Here is a 26,336-nt window from a genome sequence, read left to right as displayed (position 1 = left end):
TATACGGGCTGGGGACCTGCGCCCAGAGATTGGCTTAGCACAGAGTGATTGCGCAGGGGGCGGGGAATTGCTAAACCAATTATAAGGTCGCTGCGGCAGCAAACCAATCAGGGCAAAGCAAGTAGATACAGGCGCCTGAACACGCTCAGTTCTACAAGAATGAATCCAGGCCCTTTGAATTACAAGTTGTGCCACATGCAAGGACTAATGAGAAGAGAACACAAATAGCTACTACCAAATAAGAAATAAGGAAATGTAGCCTGTGTGTACAGAACTGGATTTCCTTGCTCTGTCGAAGGACTCTTCCTTTTTGCTGGCAAAGTTTATTATTTTTTTTTTATTTTTCAGTATAAGAAGCCTCATTTTTGTCTTATGGATTGGTGCATGGGCCAGAAACTTCTTTCTGAACTACAAAAGGAAGGTGTGAGGCCAGGTGAACTGCCTGTCAGGTTTTCTCTCTCAAATGAGGACACAAACAGAACTTGGAGAACAAATGAGTTACCTTTCCCCGTAAAATATATTGGATATGGAGAGAAATAGATGAGAAATTTGTTGTGTTTCAATTTGTTCTTCCTTTTGGGTTGCTGTTCCAACTCATGAGTGGTCCTGCCTTCCTCCAGGTGCTCTCCTGCTTCTGTCATTGGCGCTACATTTGCTCCTGTCTCCTGGACTGTCATTCTGGTCTTCTGGGCCCCTGCTGAGACTCTGCCAGCTGCAGTGAGTCTGTGGTAGCCCCTGTTGCAGCCCCTGTCAGTTGCATTCCCCTTCAGCATGGCTTCTGAGGCTGGGGGAAGAACATAAGAGAAGCCATGTTGGATCAGGCCAATGGCCCATCCAGTCCAACATTCTGTGTTACACATGGGCCAAACCCCTTTAGGAGGGTTACCAGTGGGGGAAAAGCTCCACAAGTCCTCCATCTGTGGTCTGTGGACTGGTTTAGAACAATAGTGTAGATTCATGTTTCATTTGTTTATGTGTAATGTACGGTAATGACTGGGGAAGGCACTGGCAAACCATCCCGTATTGAGTCTGCCGTGAAAACGCTGGAGGGCGTTACCCCAAGGGTCAGACATGACTCAGTGCTTGCACAGGGGATACCTTTACCTTTAAAGGGTTTCTTAGAAAAAAGAGCTGGTTTTTATACTCTGCTTATCATTACCTGAATGAGTCTCAAAGCAGCATCCAAACACCCTTCCCTTCTTCTCCCCACAATGGACACCCTGTGATGTAGGTGGGGCTGAGAGTGCTCTGAGAGAACTGATATGTGAGAACAGCCCTAAGAAAACTGTGACTAGGCCAAAGTCACCCAGCTGGCAGCATGGGGTGGGGGAGGAGTGGGAAATCAAACCCAGTTCTCCAGATTAGAGTCCCACCACTGTTAACCACGAAACCACAGTGACTCTCAGGAAATTACAGAAGTGAACAGTAATCCAAGTGTGAACAGTGCACAGAGTTATGCTTCTGCCATGAAAAGATGTTTCCATGTAAATGTGTGACATCTTTTGTGTGGCCCTTCCTAATAAAGGTCTCCCAACAGCCAGCATTTGGGGCCCTGGAAATGTTTTGGATCGTCATCGATCGTATGGACCAGTCATCGTAAAGTAAACAAGTTGAGTTACACAAATACGCTGACTCTTGGGTGATCTCTTGATTATACTGACGCTTGGGTGATCTCTTGGTCTGCATTTCAGTATAACTGGGCTCTTTCAGGATAAAAGGGTGCCAACCCTATATGCACAGCCATCGTATCGCCTCGACTAACCTCTCAATCAGCAGCATTGGCCTCTTTAAGAGAAAGCAAGTCAGAACTCTCAGTCTCCGCCCAGCTGGAACGCCCCCCCCCCTCCCCAGGCACTGAGCATTCAACAAATATAAAATGATGTGTTATGTAATGAGACCAATTAGTGTGGCAGCATCTAGACCCAAGACACACATTCATACCCACCAGTTCGGGTTGCTGCAACATTGTCCTGCTTGTTCTTGGCTTTTCGGGGGACTGCTCTGGATATATTTCTAGAGTGCCTTGCCATTGGGAGAGACAGAGAGATGGATTTCCGGATGGTTTCTCGCACAAGTAAGTCAACAGATCTCTGGAGGGAAAGGCTTCTTTGGGGCTTTTAAGGTGAGCACTCGGCGCATGGGTGGCTTCCTCCTCGCTAGCAGAATTGACCCGGGACAGGGCTGCTTTAGCCCATGCAGATTTTGTAACGGTGCTCCCTCGGGAAGCCAAGGACACTGGACTTCAAATTGTGTGTGATGACAAGACCTATTCGGTCCGAATGCTTCCTTCTCTCTGTGCTGAAAGACCGCTGAAAGGAAGACCGTAAGAGGAAGCAGGCTCTGGCTTTTTTGCTTGCTGATAAGGTCTGTTTTCTGCCTGGTGCTTTTTAAAGAAACGACCAGCTGCTGGATGTGATTAATTTGCGGTTGTCTTTTCAACGTGGCAGAAAAGAAGTGCGGTCTCAGAAGTCTCTTGTTTCCCTGACAGTTCAGAAATATATATATATATATCTCAATACTTTGAGTAACTTCTTCACAAACTAAATTGGGTTACGCATTTGAGTCCTGTGTCAGATATTGCTTTCTTTCAGGAAATCTACCCAGGTGCAGCTTAAGAATTTGCTGGACCCCATAGCACCAGAGCCAGTTAAAGAATTTGTGGGGTCCTAGCAGAGTACAGTTGTGATGGAAGCAGCCAGACAGGGGGCAGAGGGGACCCCCACAGTGGAAATAGGTGTTACCCCAAGTGTCCTTAAAAGGGAAAAGAGGAAAGAGGATCCAGCCCTGATCCATGGGAAGCACGGGATCCGTAGCACGTGCTATGGGTACTACATGGATAAACGGGCCCTGAATCCCCCCCTCCAAAAAATATATGTGAAGCAAAACAAGTTATGATTCCCCCTCCCCACAGAACATAGTTTTCAGGTTCAGATTCCAGATCCATGAATATAGTGAAATATGTTTTAAGACGATATATTCAAGGAAATGCTGTTACTTTTCTTTTAAGAAACCACAAATGGTGATCCATGTAACTGGCAGAGGACTGGCAGGGCCCTATTATGTTCAAATGAATATATTTTTGAAAATGTATCCAGATGGGGGGGGGGGGATCTGAAAATGTAACGTGAATATAGCGTTTCCAGGTCTGGGTTGGGAAATACCTGGAGATTTTGGGGATGGAGCCTGAGGAGGGTGGGCTTTGGGGGTGGGAGGGACTTCAGAGGGGCAGAAGCGGCCAGGACTGTGGCATCTGTCTGGCCAACCTCCAGGCTGGTTGCCCTCCTGGCTGGTTAAGGCCAGTGGTGAGCAGATTCAAATTCCCCCTGGGGGCTGTCTCTAATTTCAGGGACTTTCACAGGGAGGCTGAAAAAGGCAGGGATGATGATGATGATGATGATGATGATGCCATACGTCCACCAGTTTGGTGTCGTGGTTAGGAGTGTGGACTTCTAATCTGGCATGCCAGATTCGATTCTGCGCTCCCCCACATGCAGCCAGGTGGGTGACCTTGGGCTCGCCATGGCACTGATAAAATTGTTCTGACCGAGCAGTGATATCAGGGCTCTCTCAGCCTCACCTACCCCACAGGGTGTCTGTTGTGGGGAGAGGAAAGGGAAGGCGACTGTAAGCCGCTTTGAGCCTCCTTCGGGTAGGGAAAAGCGGCATATAAGAACCATTTCTTCTTCTTCTTCTTCTTCTTCTTCTTCTTCTTCTTCTTCTTCTTCTTCTTCTTCTTCTTCTTCTTCTAGTTCTTCTACTTCCAATGGAGCCATTTTCCCCAGGTGTATTGATCTCTGTCCTGTCCCAGGGAATCTCCAGCCTCCAACTGGCAATTGGCAACCCTATGTGATTCTGAGCACAAGGTGGGGCCACATTAGCCTTTGGTGATAGTTTTCCCATATTTGCCCATATTTGACTTGCTGGGGCCCAAGGAATTGCTTCCTCTGGTGGTGCCTCCTATGCTTGTGGAGTATCCAGGATGGGTGACCTTAGGTCAGTCGCTCTCTCTCAGCAGAGGCTCATCCTAAAATTTATCAAGACCTGTTCAAGCAGTGCTTTTGTGGTCAGGCACAAACACCCCCCTCCTTTGTGTCCCTGTGCTTTTTGATGAGTTTTCGGTTCTTTACACCAGGGGTAGTCAACCTGTGGTCCTCCAGATGTCCATGGACTACAACTCCCATGAGCCCCTGCCAGCATTCGCTGGCAGGGGCTCACGGGAATTGTAGTCCATGGACATCTGGAGGACCATAGGTTGACTACCCCTGCTTTACACCAATGCAAATGTTTAATTGATTATTGGATTTTCCTCGCTCACAGTGCATTCCAAGCACCCTATCCCCTAAAGTTACCGTTTGCTGTTTCAAAGGTAGTTTCAAGTGGGCCGCCATGTTGGTATGAAGTAGCAGAATACAGCAGAATAAAGGCACTTTTAAGACCAACAAAGTTTTATTCAAGGTGTAAGCCAGACTTTCTCAACCTTATTACCATGGAGAAACCCTGGAAACATTCTTCCTGCTTTGAGAAACCCGAGAAGTGGCGCAATCATGCAGTGTATGGTTGGGAAGCAGAGCTGTGGACACGCCCACCTTTGGCCCCTCCCTTCCCCACCACCTCCTTGCCCATCATTGGCCATTTTGGGAGGGGTGGGTGGGTCAATATGTCCATATATAGTCATATCATCTGATAAATTCTTAACACATTTTTAAAAAGTCATTAACTCCCCACCCATTCAGGAAACCTTTCCAGGGTCATCAAGAAACTCCGGGATTTCACAAAACCCTGGTTGAGAAAGCCTGGTGTAAGCTTTCAGGTGTCCATAACAAAAAGGAGAAAATATACTGACCCAATGTACTGACCCAAGTCCTCTCTGGGGAATCGAGAAGTTTACACTTTTAAGTGTATAGATTTTCCTCTCTCTTCCGAAATACTAGACCCCAAGGGCATCCAATGACATTGCTGGGCAGTACATTCAGAATAGATAGAAGGAAACACTATTTTATATAGCGGGTGATTGAAATGTGGAATTTGCTACCAGAGGATAGAGTGATGGCCCCAGGAATAAACATCTTTAAAAGGGGAGTAGATGGATTCATGGAGGATGTGTCCGTCAATGGCTAATAACCGTGATGACTGAGGGGAAACTCCACTTGTAGAGGCTCTAAGCGCAGAGCCAGGAGGCAACATCAGGGGAAGGCCTTGACCTCCATGCCCTGTTGCGGGTTGTCTAGAAGAACTGCTTGGCCACTGTGTGAGATGGTAGGCTGGATTAAATGGACCACAGGTCTGAGCCAGCAGGGCTTTTCTTATGTTCTTATGTTATCCATCCAGTTTAGCTAGACCAGTGGTTCTCAACCTGGGGGTCAGGACCCCTTTGGGGGTTGAACGACCTTTCACAGGGGTTGCAGCAGGGCACGCAGCTTGGCCGGGGGGACACCATCTACACAATAGCCTTGCAGGGTAGATCGAGATACATCGTTCGTCTGTCTGGAGCAGTGGAAAAGAGCAAGATGAGCATGGTGGGACAAGAGGCAGAACTGAATTGAGAAACCCCAGAAAAAATCCAATTTATATACAATCCTGAACAATGGATCTTCACGCCATTGGTCAATTTTGGTTTGATTGCTGTGAAAGAACACTTGCATCATTTTATGATTGGGGGTCACCACAACATGAGGAACTATATTAAAGGCTCACGGCATTAGGAAGGTTGAGAACCACCGAGCTAGACAATTATGAGTAGACACAGTGGTGGTCAAGAAATATAGTCTTTTTGCCATCCCTTTGCCAGTGAGGCTGTAGTCACCATTCTTCCCATTTCATTACTATCAGTTCCCCAGTGAACTAAGACGATTGCTTGACTCTGTCCAGGGCCCATTCTGCACACGTCGAATAATGCACTTTCAATCCACTTTAGATGTAGTTTATCCTGTTCTGCCTAGGGAAGGCACTGGCAAACCACCCCGTATTGAGTCTGCCATGAAAACACTAGAGGGCGTCACCCCAAGGGTCAGACATGACTCAGTGCTTGCACAGGGGATACCTTTACCTTAACTTTATCCTGTTCTGCACAGGAAAATCCAAATGCAAAAGCACTTTCAAAGTGCATTATCCAATGTGTCCAGAATAGGTTCAGATGTGTGTGTGTGGGGGGGGGGGCATTTTTAGTGTGTGACTGTGAATGGTTTGGGCCCACCTATGTCTGTTGCTGGCTGACTGCTGATGGATGATTCACTGGTTGTCTTTTATCCTTTGTGCAGCAAGTAGGATAGTATCTAAGTAGTACTGAGGGTATACCTTTCTTCCATCATGACAGGTGCCCCAGCCAATGAGCATGCAGTATTTTCTGACCAATGGACTTTCTGATTCTTTCTCCCCTTGTCCCACACCCCCTCACTACTTACCCCTTCTACTAAAAACTGAGCACACTCTGAGTGCTCTTCCTCTTCAGCTGCAGCTTTTCTTCCATCTTGTGAAACTACGTTGCACGCTGCTTCTTCAGGCTCACCCACTTCTTCACGAACAGGCCCTTTCCCAGACTTAATTTCTTCACATTTTGCCTCTTCCATGACATCCGAATCCATCGGCATGGGCTTCATTTCCTCATTAATTGTCACTTCCACCATGCAGAGGCATATAAGAGCAGCAGAAGGTGCACAAGAACGAGCTTTGTTCCGTTTTAAAGAAAGTCCTGTGGTATAGCAAACCTCTTGATGGTATACGAATTTGAATTGGATTAAAACGTTGTGTTCATTTTAACACGGTACGTGGAGTGTACCGATTGATATCAATTGTAAAAGTTTCCCCTCAAAAATCCAGGTTCTGTCTTTTGCATTATTAAAACCAGAGTTTTGCAAACCCATTAATGTGTTTGAAGGGTGTTGGGGGGATTGCCTGTTTTTTTTTTTTCAGAGGCCTGGGCACAGTGGAGGAACCGTTAAGACACACACCCTGCTTTTTCTCGGAGGGATCTCTTATCAATACTGAAACAGATACAGGAGCCTAGGCCTATTCCCACCACATCCACTAAAATAATGGAATCGTAATGTTCCCCCCTCAACCCTACTTAGTTCTAAAGCAACCCAAAGTGCAATTGAAAAAGCATTTTTAGAAAGCACCCTGTTGTACAGAGAGCCGTCTGTCCACACCTGCTTGCACTGAGCATTCCGTTAGAAAATTTAAAAGACATGAAAATTTAAAAGCTATGTTGGAGACCTCTATACCAAATTGACGGTCTGAGTTGCCCTAACTCTATATATCTGAACAAACTTCTGTTCAGATTGCTGACAGGAGGTTTTCAGAATGTGTAGGAACATTGCTGTTATTGGGTATAACTTTGTTTAAACATTGTATAAAAATCCAAATAAATAAATAAAATTCTTGATTAAACACACTATGTTGAGAATTAGTGACAGATTTTATTTTCCTGGGCTCCAAGATCACTGCAGATGGGGACTGCAGCAAAGAAATTAAAAGATGCTTGCTCCTGGGGAGGAAAGCTATGGCAAATCTAGACAGCATCCTAAAAAGCAGCATCTTAAAAATCACCCTGCCAACAAAAGTGCGTTTAGTCAGGGCTATGGTCTTCCCAGTTGCAATGTATGGCTGCGAAAGTTGGACCATAAGGAAGGCCGAGCGTCAAAGAATTGAGGCTTTTGAACTCTGGTGCTGGAGAAGACTCTTGCGAGTCCCTTGGACTGCAAGGCGAAGAAACCGGTCAGTCCTAGAGGAGATCAGCCCTGATTGCTCCTTAGAAGGCCAGATCCTGAAGATGAAACTCAAATTCTCTGGCCACCTCCTGAGAAGGAAGGACTCCCTGGAGAAGAGCCTAATGCTGGGAGCGATCGAGGGCAAAAGAAGAAGGGGACGACAGAGAATGAGGTGGCTGGATGGAGTCACTGAAGCAGTCGGTGCAAACTTAAATGGACTCCAGGGAATGGTAGAGGACAGGAAGGCCTGTCCATGGGGTCGTGATGGGTCGGACACGACTTCGCCCCTAACAACAACAATAACAAAAGGTGCTACTGGACTCTGATTTTATTGTGTGAATCCCTTGGACTGCAAGGCGAACAAACCGGTCAGTCCTAGAGGAGATCAGCCCTGCCTGCTCCTTAGAAGGCCAGATCCTGAAGATGAAACTCAGATACTTTGGCCACCTCATGAGAAGGAAGGACTCCCTGGAGAAGAGCCTAATGCTGGGAGCGATTGAGGGCAAAAGAAGAAGGGGACGACAGAGAATGAGGTGGCTGGATGGAGTCACTGAAGCACTCGGTGCAAACTTAAATGGACTCCGGGGAATGGTAGAGGACAGGAAGGCCTGGAAGATCATTGTCCATGGGGTCGTGATGGGTCAGACACGACTTCGCACCTAACAATAACAACATGTTGAGAATATTTTGTGGGAGGTGGAGGGGGGAGGGTCTGTGTTCTTTTACACCCTGTCTATGTTCTGGTATTTAGTATTTTGTGAATTTCACCAGTATGAGATGTGGCAGTAACACAAGACCATAAAACAAAAGTACATATATGGGAGGGGGGGGGAGGAGCCTGCTTTTGTAGGGTGGCAAGAGATGACCCAGGAATAGCATCTAGGAAACAGACACAGAGCAGAAAATTGAGCATGTAATTTGGCCCTAGATAGAAGTTGAGTATGTGTGACTAGATTGGTTTTGTGGTAATGAGGAACTTTCTCCTTTCGATCTGTTATTTACCCCATTGGAAATTTTCCTCCCTTCCCTAGGTCCATTAAGTCCTGGTATAGGAAAAATACAGGAATCTGTATTATGCTCAACTCTCCCCTCCCACACACACACACAGGCTTGGGGAAGGCCATTTTTTTTAAAATTGGTGAAACGACTTTGGGACAAAAGTTAATCGCTTCCGTTTTCCACGGCTCCAGTCCAAAGCTGATCTCCTTTAGCGGATTTTGAGAGCCAAATTATTGAGTTCGTGTTCCAATCACAAGACCTTCCCTAGCATGTAGATCTAATTCTCAATGAAATGGCGATCTTCCATGTGGCTTACCATGGCAGGCAGCAAGTGAGAGCTCACACGTCTGAGGGCTTCCTTGTACACAAAATATACCACTGCATAGAAAATCTCAGCCCTGGAATTAAGATCACTGGGAGAGGCCTGCCTGGTTGTCCCAGTAACCAAAGAAGCTTATTTGGTGGTTACATGAAAGAAGGGCCTTTTCAGCGGCAGCCCCACACTTGTGCAACAATCTCCTCTGGGTTGTACACTTGAACCTCCTACTTTTGGTCCTTACTAGGCAGCTGTCGGCTTTACTTAGGATTGCATCGGATTACTTTGTGCTTTGCCCCGGACCTACATTACGATTTTAAAATTTGCTTTTGTATGTATTTTATTTGATATATTTTATGTATTTTCTTTATATTGTGAATCTCCTTGGGCACCCACCCTCCAAAAATAAATCAGTCAACTCGGAGACTCTCACATCGTTGACTGTATACGGCCAGCTGCTTTCAGCTGTTTATCTGTGTATCAGGGGGGCAAAGGCCTGCCACTTTGAAATTAACAAGAAAAAAAAAACTTCATGTTGATCAGTTTTAAGAGTGCACTCAGAAATTCCTAGATTATATTCCACGAATGATCAGATATCCCCCTAGGATAGAAGAAAAAAACATTAGTCGTACCCCACCCTTCTACTAATCACATCGAAACACACTCGCTGGACACCCAAACTCCAGCAAGCCACAATCAACACTCCCTGACGTTTCGACGGGGGGGGGGGGGGGGAGCCTAACCAGCCTTTTCCTTTCTGACATATGTGAGCTATTCAGTAGGCAAACTGGCTGAGCAATTTCTTAGAAAGCCAGATCATACAGGCTGAGAGCGATGTGTTTGAACAGAAATATATATTCATCCTGACTCTGCAGTAGATATACTTGTGTGGTTTCCATGGGGCAGAGGGTCCTGCAGTAGCAGAAAGCACCCTGGATGCCTTCCCTCTCTCCCACTTGAAAGGTAGCTCCACAACCAGAGCCCCACATGCTCGTTAGCACGTTTAAATGTTGGTAGCATGTGCGCTCCTGGAGCTCCAAAAAAACCCTTCCTAGCACCCCTGGCACACTCTCTGAGACTTCTTCCAGCCACACAGAGAACAAATTTTGGGTCCCAGAACACTTCCTGTGTGTAAAACTGTACAGCAGCCCGCTCTGCAGGGCTGGCATTTAGCACCAAAGATCCAAATTTAATTCATTTTGTTATTTTAATCAAGCCATGGCTGGATACTGAGTGTAGAGGGAAGAAATGCAAAGGTTCTTTTTTACATGCACTCCCCCGAGCCCCCCCCCAAAAGACCCCTTCTACCAGCCCCTGGCACACTCTCTGAGACTTTTTCCAGTCACACAGAGAACCCCTTTGGAGCCCCAGAGCACTCCCTATGTGTAAAACCATACAACAGGCAGCACTGCTGAGGGATGGTTTTTAGCATCAAAGATCCAAAATTAACCTGATTATTTTAATTCAACCATGATACTTTGAAATTAACAAGGATAAAAACTTTGAGCAATGTCCAAGTACCAACTATGGGACATCATGATTGCTTTTTCGCCCAATGTGCTTCTGCAGGGGAGACTCTTCTTGTAAATCCTTACAAGACCCTGCCCTGGAGGGTTGGTTTTTAGCATCAAAGATCCAAAATCAATCTGCCTATTTTTTTTTAAGCAGGCTATGATACTTGTCAAGTAAGAATCTGTCAAGGAAGAATCAAACCTGAAACTGGGATAATCCAGCAGGAACTAGCAAACTTGAAACATTTGTGAACACATCCTGTGTATAACCAAGTGTATTATAATGGCATGTTGTTCGATCAAAAACATTATGCTAAGCTAGCGTTGCTAATCTCCAGATGGTAGCAGGATGTCTCCTAGAATGTCAACTGATTTCCAAATTATACAGATCAGTTTCCCCGTAGAAAATAGCTGGGTTGGAAGGTCACATCCATGGCATTAAAGGTAAAGGTAAAGGTATCCCCTGTGTAAGCACCGAGTCATGTCTGACCCTTGGGGTGACGCCCTCTAGCATTTTCATGGCAGACTCAATACGGGGTAGTTTGCCAGTACCTTCCCCAGTCATTACCGTTTACCCCCCAGCACCCCCCACCAAAGAACCTTCCCTCTCAAATCTCTGACTTTCTCAAGCTCTACCCCCTTCCTCCCCCAAAAAATCTCCAGGTATTTCCTAACCCAGACATGGCAACCCTATGATAGTGGACCAGATGGAATGTGACCTTGTGAAGTTGCCAAAAGGTTGATGTCTTGTGGGTGGAATTCTTAAGCAGGGAGGCCAGCAGTTCCTCAATATTAGTGGGTTTCCTGGCCTCAACCATAGGCCTGGTGGGACCACTCTGTCATACAGGCCCTTCAGAACTGATGAAGGTCCTAGATGGCCCTGATCTCACCAGGAAGAGCATTCCACCAGTCCGGGGCCAAGGCAAAAAAAGGCCCCAGTCCTGGTTGAGGCTGGTTTTACCTCTTTTGGGCCAGGGACCCCAAGAGAGTACTGATCATCAATTGATCACTTGATCACTGCTGGAATCCACAGAGAGAGACCCTCTGCTTTTCTTCCAGCATGAGGCTTGAGCGTCACCCTACTGATTCAGGGTTGCTGGCTGCAGCTTGGGAAAGTCGGGCGGTTCTGGGGGAAGAACTGAGTTTGAGGAGGGGAGGGATGCCATAGAGTTTGTCTTCTGAAGCTGCTATTTCCCCCCAGGGTTTGGGCAGAATTTAAATATGCAAAGGAGGACCAGAGTACTGGCTGCTTAAAAAGTATAATAGTTTTAATGAGGTGAAATGACTATGTAAAGAAAAGCAGAGAGAGAGAGAGTGTGTCCTAACAGTCTGACTGACAAACTGTAGTAAAGACGGAGTATGCTCAAAGGAGCAGGAAGTCTCCAGTTGGGCCAACCAGGACGCAGGAGGAGATAATTTTAAAATACCCGGAAGTTCCTGATCTAAATATGTTAAATATGCATCTCCCCTGATGCTCCCTGTAGGAGATTCTTCATATGCTATTGAATTGTGCTCACTACAGATGTTCCAGATTTCAACACAGAGAAACTAGTCTGGGGATGTGTTGAAATCCTGGGACAATGGCAGGTACCACAAGGGGGTTTGCTGAGCTTCCTAGCTTCAGCAAGGTTGCTACTGATAAATCTGTTTTGTTCGAAGGAAGCCTGGACACTGGAAATTTAATCACCTCTTTATTGTAACCCCAGCATGATGTCACAAAAGTCAAAACTCCCTCCAAAACAATTTATATACATGCACATACAAAAGGATCTTCCCGCCAGTGTACGCTATTGGTCAGTTTCACTTAAAAATGATTGGATCCTGCCATTGGGATCTAGCTAATTGCAGTGCAGAATTGCAATCCAGCCTTCAAGTTCGGTTCTCGGCAGGTCTACGGACATAGCAGCTGCATTACGTGCTTTTAGACTGTACATTTGTGCATCTCCAGGTGGTACCATTTTTATTCACAAAAGAAGACTGTAGAAGTTAGGAGTATGGGCAACCTACCACAACGTCCCCTTTTCTCTTCCACGTAACCAATAGCTTGAGATTTCATGTTGCGTGAAGAAGGTTCTTTAAATGAGAATCGTTTCTTGAAATGGAAAACCCCATCATTCTGTTGTTTTATACCTTTTCCTGTCAAAGCTACGTAGCCTCCAAACTTGGTAGAAACATGAAATACTTTTTTTTTTTAAGAACTAACGCAGGTGCTGTAACAATGAAACTGGAAATAGTCAATCAACTGATGGGTAGATTTGGCAACTGTCCGTCCCTTCCCACATTTTTGGCAAGTGTTCAAGAGGACATCACTGGGAAAAATATTTTGGAATGGCTCTGTTTCTATTTTGCATATAGGAAACAAAGACATTTTGTAACTCTCTTGCTTCCAGATGAGGTATAAAACGTACAAATAGACTTTAGGTAAAATTAGAGCAGGCTTGCTTTTTTTCCCCCCAGTACAATATATTTTCATGACAAATCCAAATGATAGTCTATAGCAAAGCTCACTTGATTAAAATCTGGAGTATACAACATAATGTAAGATTCAATTTGTAGCAGGTGTGAGTCTCGGCACATTCAGCTAATTGTATGGAAATTTCTTTCTGGGCACCTGCTTTTGCAGGCAGAATCAAGTTATTAAATATGCAAATGTTATTTCTTCTCCCCAGAGAACATTTCCGCAAAAATCAAAATGTAGACTATAAATATCAGATTTCCCCCCTCCCTCCTCCCTTCCCTCAGTCACATGAATAATAGTTCCGGTGAGTTAATGTCGAAGGTAATATAGTATAAAGAGTGACAAATGTGGGACTGCGGAACAGAAAGAGAGCAAATGGAATGAAATATTTTGCAGAGTGACAGCATAGTAATTGGCTAAGGACTAGTCACAGGCGCAAATTCGTCACTGTGTAGAAACGGCCTTGAGAAGCAGGTTTAGAAAAAGCTGGATCTGTGCCTTAAAGATAGAAGTTGTGCTGGGACGTGCCGGCAAGTCACAGCAGACTTATGACAGGATGCCACACAGTCTACCTCCCCAAGTAGCTGCTCTCTCCATTTGCTGGCAGGGGCTCATGGGAATTGTAGTTCATGAACATCTGGAGGACCATAGGTTGACTACCACAAAAATTAGTCTCCATTGGCATCGATCTGAACTCCTTACTACCTCTGGAAGAAAAATGTATCTTCTGGATTATTAAACAGAGAATATTAGACCATGAGCAGCAGGAACTCATACCTACCCAGTCTCGAGTCTGCTCACCAGCATTCTTTGGCATCATTATGCAGAGAAATATTATGCCTACATATTTGCATCTCCTTGATGTCCCACCCCTGAGAAGAGCTTTTCTCCTCGCACGAATGAATGCTTTCCCCTCAAAGGTCTTAGAGGGAAGATTCCACCATATCCCATACCATGCGAGACTCTGTCCGTGTGGTTCTGGTTGCCCTGACTCTGTCTCACACATTTTGTTAAATTGCCCCTTATATGAGCAGTGTCGGGATGACAGCTTTGTTGCCTTGCTGGGAAACAAGCCTTCTGTAAGTAAATCTATGACCTTGCAATTTCTGCTCTCTGACAAAGACCCAGAGGTAACCATTTTAGTTGCCAGAGTTTTAACTAAGATGCTTTTATAATATGCTGCCTACCTTGTATTTTATCTCTTATAGTTTATTTAATCATTTTAAGATCTGTTTGGTCATGTAACCCCATTTTATTATTTTGTTGAAATTTTTAAACCCTATTTTTATATGTCTTATACATTTTATGCCAATAAAAGGTTACTGACTGACTGACTGACTGACTACCACTGTCCAGATGAACTGATCGGTTGCCTGATCTGTTGTAAACCTAAGAGATCTCTAGCCACCACCTAGACCAGGGGTAGTCAAACTGTGGCCCTCTAGATGTCCATGGACTACAATTCCCATGAGCCCCTGGCAGCGTTCGCTCTTGGAAATTGTAGTCCATGGACATCTGGAGGGCCGCGGTTTGACTACCCCTGACCTAGACGTTGGCATCTCTGCCTATTTTAGAGGGAACTTGAGCCATTTCAAAATTGCCACGGGGGCCTATTCTCATCATCTCACCTAGTTTGACCCTCAGGTGTGTCGGCAGGGCCTAGCAAGGCCACCTGGAATCGGGGTTGCCGAGTCCCCCCTGCCCACTGGTGGTGGGTAAGGTTGCCAGATCCTGGTTGGGAAACTCCTGGAGATTTGTGGATGGAGCCTGGGACCCCGGTCATGTACACTGCCTTAGAGTCCACCCTCCAAGGCATCCATTTTCTGCCTGGTGACTGATCTCTGCAGTCTGGAAATGAGCTGTTAATCCCAGGAGATGCCCATATCCCAAATGGAGGCTGGCATCCCTACTTAACCTTTTTTGAGGTCACACAATGCACAATGCAGAGGATAACTGGTTGTAGTAGTGCACCTAACCCTTTCCTCCCTTCTTAATCTCACTAAGGGACCTCAGATAAATTTCCAAGGAACATGAGCATTCTCCAATATACTGCTTGCAAAGCACTGAACATGAGATCAGATGAGAGCAGGAGGTGGAACACAGGCAAGGAGAATCTACTCAGCCTAGAGAAGGGGTGGGGGATTGGGGGATGTGTAGGCCTGGGATAATGTAGGGCAGGGCTCAATGTTCTGCTTTTGTTTCCCATAGAAAGAAAATTCAATAGCCGATTCTGCAGAATCACTCAGTAGCTTTGTCCCATAGAATTTTCTTCCTCTCTGAAACAAAGACTGGTGAATAGACCAGACTATAATGACTTAAAAACACAAAGAATGAGGGATTCAGTGAGAGAACTGAACAGGTGAGAGCTTGGGTGAAGTCTTCAACCTTTCCCAGAACGCCCTAAGGCAACAGAATCCAATGAGAGAAGAGGAATCATTGTTGCTTTGATGCCCGACTTTTTGTATGGATCGTATTACAGTTGAAACTTTTGCATACCTGTTGTGTGATAATAGGGTTTCTTTTTTCTTTTTGCAACTATTTATACTCAATTACTTTTGACCAGCAAACAGTCTCTGCAAATGTGAATAATTGGCCAGGAGCTTTGAGGGATTTGAATTGCAAATGACATCTTTCTGAAAGCTTGGACACTTTGGTCCCCAATGCCCCAATGTTAAAATTGTCATCTTCTGATGTTCAGGAAATGGAGGGAAGGACAGAGCTCCAAAGATGAGTACTTACAGGTTACTAGGCACTGTGGGTCAAGCATCAGAAAAGCCAAAGCTGAGAGTGAGCTAAGATTGGCCAGGGAAGTCCATTGTAACAAGAAAATATTTTTCAGTTATGTGAGGAGCAAACGTAAAGTAAAGGAGGCAATAGGCCCACTGTTGGGTGCGGATGGACAAATTCTAACGGAAGATGCAGAGAAAGCAGAAAGGCTCAGCACCTATTTTACATCTGTTTTTTCCCACAAGTCAAAGGGTTTAGACACATCTAGAGATGGCAGTAGCCAAGGGATAGTATCTGGGTGGCAGGTTGACATGGACAGAGAGGTTGTCGAGAGGCATTTAGCTGCACTGGATGAGTTCAAATCCCCTGGGCCAGATGAAATGCACCAAAGAGTGCTCAAAGAACTTTCCTCTTTGGACCAGAGATGTCCTGGAAGAGAGCAAACATTATTCCAATCTTCAAAAAAGGGAGGAAGGATGATCTGCAAACATCTGGAGGACAATCTGATGATCCAAGGAAGTCAGCATGGATTTGTCTCCAACAGGTCCTGTCAGACCAACCCTGTTTCCTTTTTTGACCAAGTAACAGGTTTGCTGGATTGTGGAAATTCGGTTGATGTCATTTAGTCTATTATTCTATGATTCTATTAGGGTTGCCGAAGCAGCTGACAGAGGCCATGTGTGGGTCCAGAAGATGAAACGACTTTCATTCAAAACTGACTGAAGATATTGTATAATGAATGAAAGCAGTCAGAGCAACACCAATCCACAAACCAGTTATTACCACATTTTCAAAATATTTTTTCTTCAGTGGCATAACTGATAAAAAAGTGTCTGTCACTAATTACAAATGTGGACAGTTTTATTTCTCCAGTGTTTTTGTGAACTACAACTGAACTCAAGAGGACTGATTAGCTGTTTTAGCAAAGAATTATCCTATGGCATCCTATGGCTTCATCTGGACATTGTGGCACAGTTTACTAATTTGCCACAATTTGCTTTTGCCTTATATCTCCACAGTTATGATGGTTGTTCATTTAGTCTGAGGAAGAGTGCCTGCACTCGAAAGCTCACCCCTTGAATAAATCTTTGCTGGTCTTAAAGGTGCTATGGGACTCTGTTTTTGTTGAACAAAAATGAAAATATTCATAAGTACATATTTGCAATATCAAATATAATAAAGAAATCAAATAAAGGTAGTGATGCAAAAATTTACATATTTTCAAAATTTCTAAACCATGTGCATATAAGGAAAACCTCTTTCTTTTTTCATTCTACAATAAACCATAAATGCTAAGTATATATAATAGAATTAAGTACTTCTGCTAAGGACCATAAACAGAGAAACAGATCATTATACATATCAATAGTATCACGGGATGGTATTAGTGTTATCTAGGGCAGGGGTAGTCAACCTGTGGTCCTCCAGATGTTCATGGACTACAATTCCCATGAGCCCCTGCCAGCAAACGCTGGCAGGGACTCATGGGAATTGTATTCCATGAACATCTGGAGGACCACAGGTTGACTACCCCTGCCTTATAGGGTTGCACTCTGATATTGTGCTCAGTGTTTCCAGAGCCTGGTCTAGTCATTGGGGCAAAAACTCTATGGTCAAAATGGCTTCTACGATGGGAGTTGTGACCCCAATACCAGAGTGTTGCTGGCAGGGGCTCATGGGAATTGTAGTCCATGAACATCTGGAGGACCGCAGGTTGACTACCCCTGATCTAGGGGACAAAGTATGCTGTGAAACCTCCTCAGTAATTCTCCACTGACCGCCAATGGACCATACAAACTTTGGATTTAAATAGCACTCACAGTAAAATTTGCAGTATCATTCTTAAAGAAATCTGACCTACTTTTTACACAAAAGCATGATGAAACAAAGGATGAATTCAGTCTATATATGTAAAAGTCTTCCCTTGGTAGGGTTTTTTTTTTTTGTAAGATCAATTTTATAATCCCGCAGAACGGCAGCTCATCTCCATACTACAGAGCTCAGTTCCCCCTGGAAAAGATGGCTGCTTTTTGGTGGGTGAAGTACGTGGCATTCTACTCCACTGAGGCCCCTGTACTTCTCACGTTGCACCCCAGGAGTTCCCCAACCCACCTCTGGCAACCCTGAACCCCATCCCCTCTTGGTGGCCAAGGGGAACCTGATAACCTTAACAGATGAACAGCTACTGTAAGTTGTGAGCAGGTTGCAAACGGAATGGGCAGGTGATGGGGCATCCTTGGTGTAAGACATTATTTATATTCCAGAGGTGCCTACTGTGGGTGAAGGTTCTGGTTGCAGCATCTTCACTGTAAGTGGGATAAAGTGCTGATATGACCTTGGCTATTTGTACAGGATTGCATATAGTTAGAATGCATTTGGGTTTGGGTTTTGGGTTTTCATTGCTCTGATGGTCCTTTCCCCAGATGAACAGGATCATCCCGAGCCTCACCGGATGAGACAAAAGCACCTGTCTTGTCTCCAGGGTGAAAGTGAAGAAAGAGATAAAGGTTCTATCATCAAGAGCTTTGTGACAAATTTCTCGAACATCTACGAGTCAGGTACATTTAACATTTGATTTAATATTTGAGTATGGGCATGAGAGTTTTCTTCTGGGCTTTTCAATTCAAAACGTGGAAGAGTGACACACGTTGTTCAGTCCGCTCATCAGGGTTGGTAACTCTGGGTTAGGAAATATTTGGGGGGGGACCTGAGGGACTTTGTGGAGAGGAGAGACTTCAATGGGGTATAAGACTATAAAGTCTGCCTTCCAAAAAAGCCATATTCTCCAGGAGAACTGACCTCTGTAATCTGGAGACCAGTTGTAATTCTAGGAGATCTACCTCCTGGGGACTTGCTGCTAGTTCTGGTGATGTCTGAAGCAGACCATAGCCTTCAGAAGAGAGAAGAGGCATTTCTCTTTCAGTAGAGACATTCAATAAATTTTCTCTATATATACATTTTCCCTATGTGTTTTCAGCAGGCACATCCTGGCTTCATAAGCAAAGGTGATAACTTCAAACAGAGCAATATTCAGTGGTGGTGCTAGATTTGTGGAATTTTTGCTCACATAGGCACTCCTGGCCTACCCGCTTATGGATTTTAGGAGTCTAGTAGTCTCTCTTCAAGATCTTAAATAAAGATATTTCCTATCAATGTTCACAACTTTTCACTGAGGGGATCATAAATTGATCCTGCCCCTCAGGTCCCTTCTGGAGGGTTGGGGCCCAAGCCTTTGTTCCAAGCCCCCTTGGGGGCCTAGCTTACATAAAATACTGTACATTGTTTTCTTTGGGTTTTCTTCCCCCAACCCCCAGAGTTACTTCCTGCTAGGAATGGTGAGAAATTCACTGAACATTTCCTTCATGAAGTAGTGGATATTCTCTTGAGCTACATCAAGAAAACCTGCGATGGAAAGAGTAAAGTGCTGGATTTCCATCATCCTCATCAGCTTTTGGAAGGTCTGGAAGGTTTCAACGTGGAGCTCTCTGATCAGCCACAGCCTCTGGAGCAAATACTTGTTGACTGCAGGGACACCTTAAAATATGGAGTTAAGACAGGTAACTAATCGGCAGAGTGCTGTGGTCATGGCATTGCTGTGGGGGAGTTTACAGTTCAATGTTATGATAGCCTCATAATAATACCATGGTTTCTGAGCTTACTGCTTTCTGCTTTCTGTATAATCTTATGAGCAGTTCACAAAGTCCCTCAGCTACTGATTCTCTTTGCATAGTGGAGAAGCAGATAACTATGTTACTTCTCCTCTGTTGTACATAACAAAATGGAGTTTTGAGGCACCTTAAGGCTTCGATTCCGTACATTACTTTCACTTGTATAATATAGTCTTTCTTTGTGGACTGTGTTCCCCCAGCATCAGGGATATGGAGAGCCAGCTTGGTGTAGTGGTTAGGAGTGTGGAATTCTAATCTGGTGAGCTCGGTTGGATTCCCCGCTCCTCCTCCACATGCAACCAGCTGGGCGACCTTGGGCTCACCACAACACTGATAAAGCTGTTCTGACCGAGCAATAATATCAGGGCCCTCTCAGCCTCACCCATCTCACAGGGTGTCTGTTGTGGGGAGAGGAAAGGGAAGGTGATTGTAAGGCGCTTTGAGACTCCTTTGGGTAGAGAAAAGCGGCATATAAGAACCAACCCTTTTTCTTCAGTAATCTCAGGGCTCTCTCAGCCGCACCTCCCTCACAGGGTGTCTGTTGAGGGGAAAGGGAAGGGAAGGAGAATGTAAGCTGCTTTGAGACTCCTTTGGGTAGAGAAAAGTGGCATATAAGAACCAACTCTTCTTCTTATTCAGTAATATCAGGGCTCTCTCAGCCTCACCTCCCTCACAGGATGTTTGTTGCGGGGAGAGGAAAGGGAAGGAGAATGTAAGCTGCTTTGAGACTCCTTTGGGTAGAGAAAAGCGGCATATAAGAACCAACTCTTCTTCATTAGTAGGCTTACTGGTTCCAGGGTGGGAAGCTCCTAGAGATGTGGAGATGGAGTTTGCAGTGCCCCAGTAGCCCTGGGGCTTCACTTGCTCCATTCCTTGCCATCAGTGGCCTTCTACAGTAACAGCCCACCTTTAAGTCAAATGGCCAATCTGTCCCTGGTAAAAAAAACCTTGGACCAATAATGAATCAAACTAGTGCCCTCCCTTTTTCATTGGGCCTTGGCTTTTGTTCTTGATCATGCTGTTTCCAAGGGTGCTGGATGACAGATGTGCAAACAATGACTTCATCCACCCCTGGGTGACATTCTCTCCGCCTCTTTCCTTGTTGACTGGTACTTTTCATTTATCCAAACCGTTGAACACTGTTGCATTTCTTTAACCAAAATAATTCCTATAAAGGAGGGTTTTTAAACATTCTTTTAAAAGGGCATCCTCGCTATTTCAACCAGCTGTCCAGTGGCCTTGACATTATCGGACTCGCTGGGGAATGGCTGACAGCTACGGCCAATACCAACATGTATGTATTCTAAATTATATCTCTATCTACCTTTCTAAAAGTGTGTTTCCTTTAACAACAAACCAAACAAGTTTCCATTTCCTTATGAGAAGAAAGAGAATGATGGTGAGACCCAGAAAATGGGTGACATATCTTTCACTTGCATGGAAGAAAAGCCTCAGGATCGTTAAAAAGGGATGCATTTATCTGTTATAATTAAAACTCCTCATCCACCTTCTCCACTCATATTTTTTTTTATTTTTAAAGCATGCCATACACTTTTGGAGATTAATAGCACAACCCTAAACAGAATTGCAGTTTTCTAAGCCCATGGAGTTCATTCGCCATTGACTTCAATTGATGACAATTACTGGGACGGGGGGCAGGCTCAAGGGTGGGAGCCACCTTGGGGATCCAAGGAAAATATCCACCCATCTGGCTTGTTCTTGCATCTTCTCCTGTATGCCAGTGCCACTGTTGTCACCAAGGGAAAGGGCGAGTAAGCACCTGGGGCTCAGGCAAGGGCAGAAAAGGGCAGCCAAGTTCAGTGGTGTGACTCATCCCTCCACACGACTCTCTCCCATCACTTTGACCAGGTGAGTGGGTAGAAAAGTAAATGTGGGTGCAATCATGAGTTTGCACTGTAATGCAATCAAAATGAAGATATTTTTTAATGATCCTCCCGTCCCTTGGTTTCTATGGCACTCAAATCACCCAAGCAAGGAGGGAGAGGAGAGTACTTGCATTGATGTGCACTCAGTCGCCGTGCATGCAGGAAGACAGAGCATGTCAGCTGCCATTACACAAATGTTCTTCTGTACAAAATGTATGAAGTGCTCCATTGCACCTTAAATCATAAGGAAAAGACAGGGTAGGCAGAAGTGTGTGTGGAGTTAACGTTCAACTTTCTAGTGCATCCCCAGAATGTCAGTGCTTTTGCTACTGCAGATCAGCATTGTAACGTGATCATGTTCAAAAGAAAAAAATATCAAAGGGAGGGGAGAGTGAAGGTGGGAGGAGAGATAGACTATTGCTCAGAGTTGATATGTCATTATTTGAGGCAGGAAACAGTGCAGGAAGCCAACTCAGCTCTTGAGCATCCTCACTGGGCAAACATGAATTCCTTCCTAGGGAAGGGGGAGAAATCCCATTTTAACAGCATTTGCAAACCGTGCGTCACACATTGGGATTTGCAGCTGAAGAACAGAATGTTAGCGTAAAATGTTCATTCTTCCATGGAACATTAAAGTGGCCATTGTGCCATTCTAGCAGATGGGGAACCAGTCTGGGGGAAACTAAATTGATATGCTTAAGTGCTGTTTAGGTCTAAATGATTATAAACACATATTCATTCATTCAGTTGAAACATCCACATAGGATTACACTGAAAAAGTTAATCCAGTTTAAGCCCATTGATCTCAATTAGGGTTACCGTCACTGAGTTGGGAAATACCTGGAGCTTTGGGGGAGGGCAGAGTTTGGAGAAGGGAAGGTATAGACATGGAGCCCACCTTCCAAAGTGGACATATTTTCCAGGGCAACTGATCCCTGTTACCAGGAGATCTCTAGCCTCCACCTGGAGGATGCAAGCAAAGCTAAATCCTGAGCTGAGGCAAAACAAAGTATACACATTGTAAGCATTCCAGTAGTATCTGTACGGAGGAAACTAATAAACAGAGGAATACAGTCAAGAATTCTTGCTTTGATTTACTACTGGAGTGTTTACACAGATTGTGCTTTGTTTTGTCTCTGGGAATTTGTTTAGCTTGCTGCATCTATATTGAGTAGATGCTTGCTTTGTTGTTAACCACTTGGAGTCTGGGAACTCTCACCTGAACGGACTTGGGTTGGATTAAGTCCACAAGAATGCAGTGTGAGTGTAGTAATATGAAGGTGTGCAGCACTCCTCTTTAATATTGCATGAGTTCAGATTTGTTCTCTCTGTTGCCCAGTCACATCTCCTTAAGCTTCTTGCTACTATTTGCACAAACAGCCTAAGACATCTTCAGAGTGAAATTTTAACAGAACAAGTATTATATGTGCATCCATAAAGGATAAATGGGAAAGGGTGCATAGAAGGCCAATCAATCAGAGTCAATGGGGTGGCTGTTGATAACTTCAAATATGAGCAAAAATGATGTCTGCACTGAGTTTTTATGGAAAATTCCAAGAACTGGAATCATTTTCTGATGCCTTAATGTCCAGTAATGGGCTTGGAACAAAGACAGCTCTTATTGACTAAATTTGGCCTACATCAAAGACCAGATGTCCAGTGCTGAAAAGCTTTTAGAATGAAAGATACTGATTTTTCACAAAGGAATTTTTCTTGTGCAGAATCTTTGATTTTAAAGGTCACATATCCAAATAATATTCCTCAGTGATATAGTTCATAAGAGTAGTTCAGCTTCAAAGCCTGAAAACATTGCCACTGGGGGAAAATTAAAGTGATTTCAACCAAAGTCACTTAATATGCTTATAAAAGCCATTTATACAGTGATACTATATTTTATACTTAACACGTGGGCCCAACAGACTCATTGGGGGAAGACTGCTTTCTCTTCCCACTCTCTGCTGAGCCCTGTTTGCCCCCACCCCAGTTCTCAACCAGCTGCCTCCAGGCACAGCAGGGAGTCTTGAGTTGTTTTACAGACTGCAGCAGTCCCAGCAAAGCCTTAGTTCTCTCCCTGATCTGTACCCCCACCATTGGACACAATGTGACATCTGGACTGTGCTACTGCTGCAGTCAGACATGGAGGTGATCCTGGGTTTTCCCTGGGCTATGCCACTGAGTCTAGCACTGCTCTTGGGCTGTGCAGCTGCCATCACTGGACCCAGCACACAGGTCTGGGATGCTTTGCTGCTGCTGCTGAGACCAGCATGGCCCCTGAGCTGTTTCTAGCTGTTCTGCCAAGACTGTATAGAAGCTGCAGGATAATGTTCGTATTAAACACCTGCACCTCCCCCTTGTATATATATCCTCCCTTAGAAAATAAAAGGTGTTCAGTTACTACCACCAAGGGTTTAATTTTATTTGTTACAAATTTGAGATGGAATTGCCAGTTAAGATTCCCAGGTATGGAAATTTGGAAACTTGTTCTAATGGAACACCATCAATTCTCCAGGTCACAGAGGTAGTTTTCTTGAATTTAAAGAAGACCATAACCTTTTATTTCAAATAACTGATCTCCAGTTCTTCAGATCCACAGTATTTTTAAAATGTGGCTTAATAGTCTTCAATCTGACATGACGACAAGACATAAGAATGGCATAATCTGCATAAAGAAGTAGAGTTAATGTTTTTGAGGATAAATACAGAGGATGAAATTCTGCTAAGAGAACATTTGCAAAATCATTCAAAAAGATAGAAAAGTAAGAGTGCCAAGAGACAACCTTGCTTCACTCCTCTATTAAGGCAAAAACGCTCCATATATTGTCCCTTGTCTACACAACACACAAGAGGAACTAAGTTTTTTTTATTAGCCAAATAAGTCTTTTGTTGATTGAAATGCATTCCAATTTTCTCTAGGAGTCTACTCCTAGGTATAGTGTCAAAAGCTTTGTAAAGATCTATAAACGTACAATTTACCTCTAGGTGGGGAAGTATATTTTTTTGTCTAAGTTGTCTAAGATTAAGCAATGGTCTTGAGGAGCAAAGCTCTTCCTGAAGTCAATTTATTTCCACTCTAAAATATTATTAGAAGTTGTGTATTCATATAATTTAAGGTATAAGTCTGAAGTATATCAGTTTGAGACTGATGAGAGAAAGCTAATGGGGCAGTAGTTTGCTGGAAATTAATTACCCTATACAATTCTTCTCTTTTTGCTTTTTCAGTGTTTTTTTGTATTGATCTTTGAAATTCAGCAATTCCCTGAGGACTGTTGCTCTTTTTAAATTCGCAATGTTTGCAATGGATTGCTTTCTTTAGGAATTTGCATGCATAATCAAACCAACTATGGAGTCTTTTGACTTCCTGCATACCTAAGCATGACTTAATATATAAAGGTTCAAAATATAGAACAAAGAGCATAAGGAATAATAAAATAGTTTTATAAATTACTTGAGAGGTGTTTTACCTCTCTTTCCTGAAACTCTTGGGAGTTTAATTACTTCGTCTTCAATAGCAGGACACCATTGGATGTGGTATATAAATGCCTGCTTATCGGTTAGGTGAATCACATGCTCATGGTGCAGGTGACCATTTGTAGAAGTGTGAAGACTATTTGTAGAAGTGTGAAGGCTAATGGAGATTGGGAGATGCCCCCCCCCTCCATATATTCTTCCATTTTAATTTTCTCAACTAAATTGAGGCAGTCTGCTGCTAAAGATAAAAATAATCAATTTAGTTGGCATTCTTATGCTCAAACCAGGTAAAATCACATTTTTCATCAGTTCCTTTTTGTCCATTCAGAATAACCAGCCCTCTTTGCACAGAGAGACCAAACAGTTTAAGGCCTGCAACATTAATTGTCTTATCTTTTGAAAATCTATTATACAAGCAGGGAAAGATATTTCCTTCTGGCTAGCACCTAATCATTTTTTTAATCAAACATTCATCATGTTGACATGCTCTGGCATTGAAATTTCTTGCAATAAGGATTAGAGTGTTAAGGAAGTGGTAGGTCAAGTTATTGTAAGATTTCAAGTACAGAGACTAGTAAGAGATTAATACATGTTGATTTTTTGAGTTGGGAAATATAAGTCGATGTTATTAGAAAAGAAAAGTCAATCAATTGGATCAAGTTAGCCAAGATCAAACCAGATGCAACCACTACTTCTAATCCAGAGATACTGAGGGTAGATGGTAGGAGGCAAGCTAGTCTACATCTTGCCCCCAGCCTTTCTCACCCTTTTCATCATCCCTGGAGAGTGTGATATATCCTGAGAAAATTGGAATGTTGCTTAGCCAAACCGTTCATACTAAGATAATGTCAAATGTGAATAGGAAGGAATTGACTACTGCAAAGAGGCATTCAATCTTCCAGACAGTTGTGTTCCAACTTATTATTTTCATAGTAACAATATGGTCATTGACTATCAGATGTGGTATTTTCTATTGGACCAGCTGAGTAAGGAACATTGGGAATGACAAAGCATATCTGAATTTGGGGTTCAAGGGATATTGGGGCTGAGATGGCAGGTAATGGAGTGTCATAAGAAGGTTTTTTTCATGAGTAAGGGAATGATCCCTCTCATGGCTTTGTGGCGAGGGGATTCCATCTAATTTTCTCATTGGTTGGTTTTGTATTTATTTATGGGCATGAGATCCTCAAAAGCAGGGGTAGCCAACCTGTGGTCCTCCAGATGTCCATGGACTACAATTCCCATGAGCTTTTGCTGGCAGGGGCTCATGGGAATTGTAATCCATGGACATCTGGAGGACTACAGGTTGACTACCCCTGCTCAAAAGGACAGTTATGCTTGCAGTTTATAGTAAGCGGTTCTGTGACAGGAAGGAAAATATTTAAGTTGTGTGGAAATTGCATTCTAAATAAATCTTGACTTAATTAATCCCTTGGGTTTGCCCTTCTCAGATCTCTAAAGATATATCCTATCACCAGTAGGATACCCTTATTTTACTTATGTAGGAGGCCCTTATTTTACTTATGTTGATAGACGCGATAATGATTTGAACTAAATTTAGCTGTGGAAGTGTTATAAAAACCAATAAAAGAAATCA

At 43.9% G+C, this 26,336-nt stretch overlaps 1 protein-coding gene across 2 annotated transcripts in view; it reads left to right on the top strand.

Moving 5' to 3' along the window:
- Positions 1–1,882: 1,882 nt before the first annotated feature.
- LOC143845225 (glutamate decarboxylase 1-like) overlaps positions 1,883–26,336 on the top strand; it is a 50,375-nt gene continuing 25,921 nt past the window's right edge. Inside the window, exons 1-4 of one of the 2 annotated variants that reach the window (XM_077353443.1) lie at positions 1,883–2,074; positions 18,141–18,275; positions 19,032–19,274; positions 20,589–20,679. In XM_077353443.1, coding sequence (XP_077209558.1) covers positions 2,047–2,074; positions 18,141–18,275; positions 19,032–19,274; positions 20,589–20,679 — 497 coding nt within the window. In that variant the 5' untranslated portion in view covers positions 1,883–2,046. Of the gene's footprint in view, positions 2,123–18,140; positions 18,276–19,031; positions 19,275–20,588; positions 20,680–26,336 lie in introns of both variants that reach the window. The other variant, XM_077353444.1, reaches the window with a different exon arrangement.

This window comes from Paroedura picta, chromosome 9 (assembly GCF_049243985.1).
Source record: "Paroedura picta isolate Pp20150507F chromosome 9, Ppicta_v3.0, whole genome shotgun sequence".
Lineage (NCBI taxonomy): Eukaryota > Metazoa > Chordata > Lepidosauria > Squamata > Gekkonidae > Paroedura > Paroedura picta.
Note: the sequence above shows the minus strand (reverse complement) of the source record. Positions and strands in the feature narration are given on the sequence as shown.